This window comes from Semicossyphus pulcher, unplaced genomic scaffold (genome assembly GCF_022749685.1).
Source record: "Semicossyphus pulcher isolate SPU_LCO1_2020_fin unplaced genomic scaffold, fSemPul1.0.p SCAF_2, whole genome shotgun sequence".
Taxonomy (NCBI): domain Eukaryota; kingdom Metazoa; phylum Chordata; class Actinopteri; order Labriformes; family Labridae; genus Semicossyphus; species Semicossyphus pulcher.
The window spans coordinates 35,380,860-35,390,289 of record NW_027211693.1 but is presented as its reverse complement, the minus strand read 5'-3'; the positions used below and the strand labels follow the sequence as shown (position 1 = coordinate 35,390,289).

The 9,430-nt window shown below is 39.7% G+C and overlaps 1 protein-coding gene across 1 annotated transcript; it reads left to right on the top strand.

Moving 5' to 3' along the window:
• Positions 1–1,291: 1,291 nt before the first annotated feature.
• hdac3 (histone deacetylase 3) lies at positions 1,292–8,654 on the top strand. Its single transcript, XM_069669946.1, has 15 exons — positions 1,292–1,449; positions 2,077–2,159; positions 2,311–2,453; positions 2,913–2,994; positions 3,863–3,919; positions 4,021–4,076; positions 4,222–4,355; positions 4,689–4,769; positions 5,063–5,136; positions 5,337–5,401; positions 6,241–6,330; positions 6,445–6,503; positions 6,871–6,950; positions 7,161–7,318; positions 7,429–8,654. The coding sequence occupies exons 1-15, from the start codon at positions 1,395–1,397 to the stop codon at positions 7,496–7,498; spliced, it is 1,287 nt and encodes a 428-aa protein (XP_069526047.1). The 5' UTR covers positions 1,292–1,394; the 3' UTR covers positions 7,499–8,654.
• Positions 8,655–9,430: the final 776 nt, after the last annotated feature.

The following is a 9,430-nucleotide window of genomic DNA, read 5'->3' as shown; positions in this document are numbered from 1 at the left end:
TTACCTAGTCTAATAATAAAACAAGTAGTTTGCGGAAATGCAACCATTTGGATGTAAATCCTCATTAAAAACCATACCAAATACTATTTTTTTCTGCTGCTAAGGCACAGAATGTAGACCTAAGTAATTTAAAAGTAAGCCCCACAGTTCCATCACCAGCTATTCCTCCCTGGAGGTTCATTATACCATCCATAGATACAAGTCTGCAGAAAAAATTGAAAGACAAACCTAAACAGATACCAAAATGGTTAATATTACAAGACTGGGCATACAGGTGCTGCTATCTTCATCCCTCACTGTGAGATAGCAGTGAAAAAGAGAATAACTGACCTCCTCTCAGTGTACACTGCTGAGTTACTAGGAATATTGTTAGCAGTACAATGGGTGAAAGAAAATAACCAATCTAGTATCATAATTGCTTCTGATTGTTTGTCAGCCCTTTCAAGCATAAAGTCTGGAAAGTTGTCATCAGGCAGGATATTATATATGATATTTTTCATCAGACTTCATAATAGAGGATTGGATATCTCCTTCCTTTGGGTGCCGGCTCATGTAGGGGTGGAAGGAAATGAGAAGGCAGACATACTGGCTAAACAATCATTAAAAAGACAGTTAATTGACATACAAATACCAGTAAGTAAAGCAGAAGTTAAAACTGTCATAAAAGACCATATCCTACCAAAACCTGGCAAGAACACTGGGACCTTAGTGAAACAGGAAGACATCTTTACTGTATTCAAAAACATGTAGGCATTGGTGGAATGCAGAGCAGGAACCTAAGGGAAGAGAAGGTTATTATACGTCTGAGAATTGGACATACAGGATTAAATCAAACACTTCATAGAATAAACAAGCACTCGACTGGACAATGCATAAACTGTAATAAACCAGTGAAACTGTCAAACATATACTAATAGATTGCAAAGGGTATGATGGGCAAAGAAGGGAATTAACATCAGAACTAAGTAATGAAAAACACAATATGACACTGGGGAATCTGCTAGGAAAAACATCATGTAAGTTTTGCAGTCTTCTAGTCAAATTCTTAAGATAAACCAGAATTATAGAGAGAATTTAATCAATAGATTTATTTGAGAATTTACAATTTATTTCTATTTTTTTCCTGCCAATTTACTGCTCCACACTCCAGTCCATTAGGTGGCGGTTATGCACCTTTAAGCTGGTTTGCCAACCGCCATTAAAACTCAAAGAAGAAGATATTTTTCTGCGGTTCTCTTTCCAGCTCCTCCTCCTCTCGCTGCAATTCCTGTCGACGATTGATGACGTAGTCGAGGCGCTGTTTACCATGGCGGCGATCTGCTAATTGAAATAAAATTGTAGTTTTACAGTTGCAGGAACATTTAACGAAAAAAGTAAAACATATTTCGTTCAGAATGACCAACAGGACATCTTATTTTTATGACCCAGACGTGGGGAACTTTCATTATGGTAAGTTTGGTTGCTGTAGTTAACAGGCTTACAAAGGGAAACGGTGCTATTGTAAACTAGCTATATGCTAACCTTTTAACTAAGAGATGTGTTGAATTTTTTTGGTTCTCATGTTTGTAATTTGTAGCATTTCATGCTCTCTCAATGTAACACAATTTGATATTTATCGCTACATGTGTAGTTTCCCAGTTATCTGTATTGATAATTAATAAAAACGTTCCATCATGGGCCACTGTATGCTCGCTAGCTCTTTGCTTTGACATTTACTCCCATTTATAGGTAGTTCCTCCAGTAACTTTAACTAACGGTATAAAAGTGTTTGTAGTAAATGCAATTTACAAACATTGAGCATCTGCGAATATTTGGTGTATTTTGTTTTTGTTTTTGTTTTAGCAGTATAGCAATATCATTTCTCGTAGGTTATACAAATAAAGCCATGTAATTAAGCCAGTAGTAATGTAACCATGATCGTGCTGCACAACGTGTTTTTTATTTATTAATTGTATTATTTATTGATATTTGTTACTCCGCTCATTGTGGTTACAAATTTCAGATAACTTATTTCAATGTTGAGTGTCACTCTAAGACACTATGAAAGCATTAGTGGAATCTGTCTGTCTCTGCCAGGTGCTGGCCACCCAATGAAGCCTCACCGTTTGTCTCTGACTCACAGTCTGGTACTGCACTACGGACTCTACAAGAAAATGATGGTGAGCATTTCATAGAGATGTTGTTAGAGATTAGGACACTGCTGATACTCAGCAAAGATGTAAAAAACAAAAACCCTACAAGATTAATACTGCACTGTATTCAGACTGTTCTTTATCAAATTGTATGTCTTTTTTTCCCCCCCGCTATTAGGTGTTCAAGCCATACAAAGCTTCTCAGCATGATATGTGTCGGTTCCACTCTGAAGACTACATAGACTTCCTCCAGAAGGTCAGCCCCAATAACATGCAGGGCTTCACAAAGAGCCTCAACACTTTCAATGTTGGAGACGACTGGTGAGTATTACTGCTTTTACATTAAAATGGTCTATATATATATTTGGACATAGTATTTAGCCTTTGTATGTGAATTTTGCATGAACTCCCAGTGTGTGCGTAAGTTCTGTCCAGGTACTTCAGCTTCCTCCCACAGTCTAAAGAAATGCTTGTTAGGTTAATTGGTGGGTCTTAATTGCTCGTAGGTGTGAATGTGAGCGTGAAAAGGTGTCTGTCTCTGTGTCAGCCCTGGGATTGACTGGCAATCAGTCCAGGATGTACCCCGCCTTTCACCCAATGACAGCTGGGATTGACCCTGAACAGGTTAAGTGGTATAGATAATGGATGGATGGATATATATTGCAATTTATTGCACATATCATAAAAAAAAATCCCCCTTTATTCTCCACTGGACTTTCCCTGTTTTTAAGAGGACTTCGCCATTAGAGACATGATTAAATATTATTGTTTTTGTTTCAGTCCTGTGTTTCCAGGACTTTTTGAGTTTTGCTCAAGATACACAGGAGCCTCCTTACAGGGAGCTACACAACTTAACCACAAGGTAACCCACACACACACACACACACACACACACACACACACACACACACACAAGAAAAGGCAAACACAATGAACGTCACCCCTCGATCCCACAGGGTCCATCTCCAGCGCGTTCCGTGTGTCCCACAACCCCTGGAGTTGATCGCACCCATTCAAATCAATGCTCGTGACTCCAGGCACGCGCTGCGGTCTGTCTACGGCACGTCACAGAAGTGTCTCACCAAGTCTATTTTGGACGGAGGCCGCATCAAGCACGCGTCAAGCTGAACAGAGCAGATTGTTTTCACACAGGAAGTCAGACATGAACTGACTCCCATTTCTTTTCTTCAACATCAACACACTGAAATTTTGGAAAAAGAACACTCCTCCAGCCAGTCAGCAGGGGGCGCTCGGAATGTTTTGGCTTCACTTTTAGGGAGCTGTGATGTCCTCCATCTTTCTATACATTCTATGCCAGTGCTCCGCTGCGCTGTGTACCAGACTCGCTTCCTATGGGCGTGGGCTCGCGCCGTCTGACGTACCAGAACCCTCAGCGCAGGTGGAACGCGCCGGACATGGATCCTGTGGGATCGAGTGTTTCCACAGTGTGATGTCAATGGTCTCTTCCTTTTAAGCAGTTAATTTTTTTTACAAGCATCAAAGGCACTGATTTAGTAGTGTTTCATTATTTCCATTGCAGCCACATTAACTTTCTGTCCTGCTCTGAGGCAGCTGATCAGCTGCCCTTGATTAAAGATGCAGATGTGTGAAGCAGATGATACATCAGTGGACATTCCAACCTCTACTCTTTGTTGAACTGATACAATAGCTGTATTTTTCCAGCATTATAGCAGCACTTCATATTTATCAATTTAACTTTTTTTCCCCAGATCTGTGACATTGCCATTAACTGGGCCGGTGGGTTGCATCATGCCAAAAAATTTGAGGTCAGAGCAAAGTCCTCTATGTTGATTTCATTCTTCTCTGATAAACTCCTTCAGTTAAGCTTTGAAAGTTAAAAGCACTAAAGAGTTTTTTCTGTTTGCAGGCATCTGGGTTCTGTTATGTCAATGATATCGTCATCAGTATACTGGAGCTACTGAAGTAAGAGGACTCGTCTCTGAAAAACCTTCACCAAATGTCTTTCTTTGTCTGTTTCTCTCTTTAAGTCAATGTTTATTATAGCCCAATATCACAAAGCATGCCTCAAAGGACACCTGTTACAACTTTACATCTGATTGTGTTACAGATACCACCCTAGAGTTCTCTACATTGACATTGACATTCACCATGGTGACGGCGTCCAGGAAGCCTTTTACCTGACTGACCGTGTCATGACTGTGTCTTTCCACAAATATGGGAACTACTTTTTTCCAGGAACAGGTTTTGTACCGACCCTCTTTAACACTTTCTTTGTAGAATAGTATCTTGCTTTCCACTACACTCTAAATGATTGTGAGCAGATTGTGAAAGTGCCTTTTATCAGGATCTTGCAATGTTACTAAGAAGTAAGAAATTATAAACAAATGAAAGGTTTCTTTGTTTATTTTATGAATGTTGTAAAAAGTGGGATACGTCACATCACAATTTCTAAAGCAAAACTTAGAAACTGTTAAACCTGAGAATCTGAGATGCTTCAGCACATTGTTAATTGTATTGCCCTATAACTGTGTGTGTGTGTGTGTGTGTGTGTGTGTGTGTGTGTGTTTTCTGCAGGGGACATGTACGAGGTTGGAGCAGAGAGTGGACGGTACTACTGTCTCAATGTTCCTCTCAGAGACGGCATCGATGACCAGAGTGAGTGCACAAATTTCTTTATTGTTTAAGATAACAAAACACAGAACTGTATTATTATGTTGAATGTGACTGCCAACACTTGTAAGTGTGTGTGTGTGTGTGTGTTTGTAAATGCCTTATAGTGTTTTACACGACACTAACTCTTACCGTGTCCCTTCACACACCCCAATGGTTATGCCTTAAGGTGGAGCGTGGGAAAGAACCTTAGATCCTCCCATATTTTGAGGATCTGCTCCACCTATGAGCCCAAGCTGGCCTGCTCTACATCTAATTGTGTTGTGTGTTTGTCTCAGGCTACAGGCAGCTTTTTCAGCCAGTTATTAAACAGGTGGTGGATTTCTACCAGCCGACGTGCATCGTTTTACAGGTCAGTGGGTAATTCTAAATCTCTAGTCTCGTCTGTTTAATATACACCTGCCATCAGGTAACAGGTAATTCAGTCTGTGTTTGTTAGAACAACAGATGTTTGTGTTTTATAGTGATCATATATCTACTGTTAACTTGTTACTTTCTAAGATTTTGAGGCTGTATGTACTCGTAGAAAGATTGTGAACATTTTCGTTTCAGTGTGGAGCAGATTCTCTCGGCTGTGACCGACTGGGCTGCTTCAACCTCAGTATACGAGGACATGGGTGAGACTGACTTTTTTAAATTGCAGTTTCCTGGGTAAAGTCAAGGATCTCCGTTAGATTAGTAGACTTAATTACAAAGTAGGGTCAACCTAGTCTTTGTGGCAACGCTGTGTTGTCCAGTCTAGCCATGAGTGGGGTTGTTAATTACGAGCAGCATTATCAAAACGATGAAAGAAGTACTTGAAATAAAACACATGAGATTAAAGGTTAAGGTTTTTGAAGTGGGGTTCTATGAGGAACTTATCAATAATAATTGTACCATGTACAGTAGATAACAGTCAGCCGGCCGGAGTTCCTACATCGAAGCTAAACTATTTACTGCTGCAGACGGGGCCAAGAGTACCATGTACTTTAGCCTCTAACAGAGTCCTACATACAAACAAACATGTCAGTGTGCGCTGTATTTTAGTTTTTTGTCACTACATTGACGTCAGGCAGCCCTTTCCCTCAGGCACTGTGTCTAACTCTGCACAAAGGCCCTGTATACCTACGCATGCAGGGCGCAGTATCACAGCAGCTGTTTGGGTCAGTGGTTTGTAGAGGAGACAATAAGTAAAAGTAAATACAAGATTTAGGAAACTACGAAGTGCTATTGATGGTGGAGAAGCAGGTTTTTTTTTACTTATTTGTACTTCTTCAGTTGCAACAAAATCCATGCAATCATTTTATTTCTGTCTTTGTAAACATTGTAGGAATGTGACTCATTTTAACACTTTCCTCTACTGTATGCACAGCATGAGTACACCACAGGTCATGTTTAATTAAAGGTATAATAAATTTCCTAACTTGTGTATGTGTACCCATGTGTGTATGCTGTGCTCTCTTTCTCTGTCTTTCAGAGAGTGTGTGGAGTTTGTCAAGAGTTTTAAAATTCCTCTGTTGGTGCTGGGAGGAGGAGGATACACAGTGAGGAATGTGGCTCGCTGCTGGTAAGTCTGATACACAGACATACAATGTGATGTTATGTTGAAGAATAGAGGAGTTACAATTTGTAAAAAAAATATTTTTTTAGATAAAATGAATGCTGTTTTCTTTCCTTGTAGGACATTTGAGACATCGCTGTTATTGGATGAATCCATCAGTGATGAGCTGCCTTATAGCGGTGAGTTTAAGTGGTCATTGGTCTTTTTTTCATGTTGTTGCTGCCCAGTACAAAACTAAAGGAAGTATCAGAGTCACCAAAAATGCCAAAGAGCATTTACTGAATTCAATTTTAAAAGCATTGTTTACATTTATGTACTAAAGTTGGGCAGTTTGATGCCATTATCAATGACCATCTTCATAAGTCTTCCCTATCACCGGTACCCTGTCCACGCCTGAGTATTGTCACATAGTTTATTCAGTTTCGGCGCCACACCTTGTCACACACCAAGTCTTGTTTTGACTCACTTTTAAATGCCTTTTCTTTTCATCATTTGTGATGTGAAAATTCTTACCAATTTGTTCTTCTCTCTTTGTGTGCTCTACAGAGTATTTTGAGTACTTTGCTCCAGATTTCACTCTGCACCCTGATGTTAGCACCAGGATAGAAAACCAGAACTCTAGACAGGTGAAACATCAACGCACACATTTACTAGTTACAGCATCATAGTAGCTTATTTTAACAGACACTCCACAGTGTCTGGAGAATTTAGCAATGCTTAATTCAGCCTTATGCCTGTCCCTCAGGTGATGCAGTAATCTTTGAAGACATAAAGATAAAATCTCAAAAGCACAAGTCCATTTTGCAATCATTGAAACTTTGTTCACATTGGTGCAGTACTTGGAGCAGATCCGCCAGACTGTGTTTGAGAACTTGAAGATGTTGAACCATGCACCCAGTGTCCAGATCCATGATGTTCCCTCTGACATGCTGAGCTACGAACGCAATGACGAGCCCGACCCTGACGAGAGAGGAGCAGAGGAAAACTACACCAGGTCAGAAACAGCTGGACAGCAGGCAGAGGCTAAAACGTGACTTCTGAAATATTTAATATCTCTGACCAGTTTCTGTACCTAACTGTCTGTTTGTAATGTCACTTCCTCAGGCCAGAGGCAGCCAACGAGTTCTACGATGGTGACCACGACAATGACAAAGAGAGTGATGTAGAGATTTGACCCACGCGAATGAGAGTAGTCTAGTTTTCCATGGCATCATTTAGTTTGAAGCAGCCTCATCAAGCAGTCCCTGCAGATTTAAGCAAAACTTTTGTGGGAGGCTCAACTGTACCACTCTGAAGGTTCTCGATCAGCCACCCTTCATACTTTCTTTGTGTTTGTTCCACAACCATGGCTCACCAGAAAAGACATATGTGAAATATAATACATGTACTTTTATAATGCCAGACACTGAAACATAGTTGTAGTGTATAGCAGCTAATATATCTGAGCTGTCATATACTATATATTTATGCTCAAGATTACAGATAAGCTGTTCCCTCTTGTTTTGAATTTACAAGCAGCATGGACAGGTATCAGGACTGTATGTGGCCATGAATAGTCAAAAATCTACATTTTAATAGTATCGTTTTTTTCTTTACGTCTTTTCCACTTGTAATATTGTTTATGGCATCCGAGTACTGTAAGCAATTCACTTGTTTGGGTGTAGTGCACATTCATGTTTTCCCACACAGTGTGATGAAGAATTTTGAGTATCCCCCATGTATGTTCTCTGAACCCCTGAGATTTAAGATCAGTTATCGTGGAGCTTACAAGTGATGGCACTCATTGAAAACAAATAACAGTTATCACCACGTCACCAAGGGTTTTTGTTTAATTTCGTCTCACAGGACATAAGTATTTGGGAAGATGTTCAAGTGCCTACCAGGATCTATAATTCACAAATTAGTCAGTTCATATGTTTAAAATCATTTAACAGTTTGAGACAGAATGTCACAGCAAAAAAAATAATTTCAACTACTATTTTAGTTCAATACTTTTATCTTACAGTGAATTTCTATATGCCTAATGGACTTCAGCTGATCTAAACAGGAATTATTTCCCTGTTTTCATTCCTTTGTCTTTCTTGTCTTTTTGTTTTCTCTACTCATTGTTTAACTACATATAAATGTGTGGACTTTGAGTGTTCTCACTATGTAGAGGAGTATGGCGGAGGTGACGAGGCTGGTAGTTTGGTAGTTAAATGATCTTTTACAGAAGCATGTAGTTGACACAGTGATAACATGAGAAAGTGACTTTATTCAAATAGGCTCATTACAGATGTACATCACATGGTAAAAATAGTTTCTACCATCTGCCATCCCCCAACCCCCCCTCTTTAAGCCAGTTTTTATGTCATTTTTGATATTGTTGTCTACTTTTGTTTGTAATAAAAAAGAATATTTGAGTCACCTGTGTGCATGTAATAAATACAGTTAATGAAAGCAAAACTTCATCTGCAAGTCTTGAACACTGCCACCAGAGGGCAACATGATGGCATTTGTTTTTGCCATTTGCTTACACACTGAAAGTAAATGCTTTAACAAACGCTTTAGTGTGCATGTCTTTAACAAAGGCACCAAAAGTATAAAATCATTTTACTCTTTGCACTCGGTTTGCAATTCTGCAACATACTTGTTACTAAGCACTACACACTATTACATCGGCCCTTGTTCAAGAATTCTTGCAATTACTGGGAAAACTATCGTATTAAAATGCGAAACATACCTGGTGTTTGCCACAATTGCAGTGTGAGCCTTTGCACTACAAATACACCTCTGGTAAGCTCATCCCTTTCATTAGACCTTTGAGGGAGGGATAGGAGGAGGAAAAGGCAATAGATGGAGACATACTTCTTGTGACAAAAGGGCCACTTTGCCACCATGTCTTTAATCATGGCTTGACCGTGAGGTACCTAGCCAGGGATGACTTGTGATGTGGCCACACAGTAACACAATGGGGGGATCCATAAAACCTCCTCCCCCATATTTTTAAAACATGTTCCTAACTTTCCACCAACCAGAGGCTCTGTGACTGATTGTGTCGGCAGTGATTTATTTTTAGTCATTTTCCAGTGAGATAGTAATCACCCTGTCTCTAATTAATTGAGTT

Excerpts from the sequence above, each read along its gene's own strand:
- hdac3 (XM_069669946.1), top strand. The coding sequence starts at position 1,395 with ATGACCAACAGGACATCTTATTTTTATGACCCAGACGTGGGGAACTTT. Across the intron at positions 4,356-4,688 it reads CTACTTTTTTCCAGGAACAG|GGGACATGTACGAGGTTGGA; the intron begins GTTTTGTACCGA and ends TGTTTTCTGCAG. Across the intron at positions 6,331-6,444 it reads AGGAATGTGGCTCGCTGCTG|GACATTTGAGACATCGCTGT; the intron begins GTAAGTCTGATA and ends CTTTCCTTGTAG.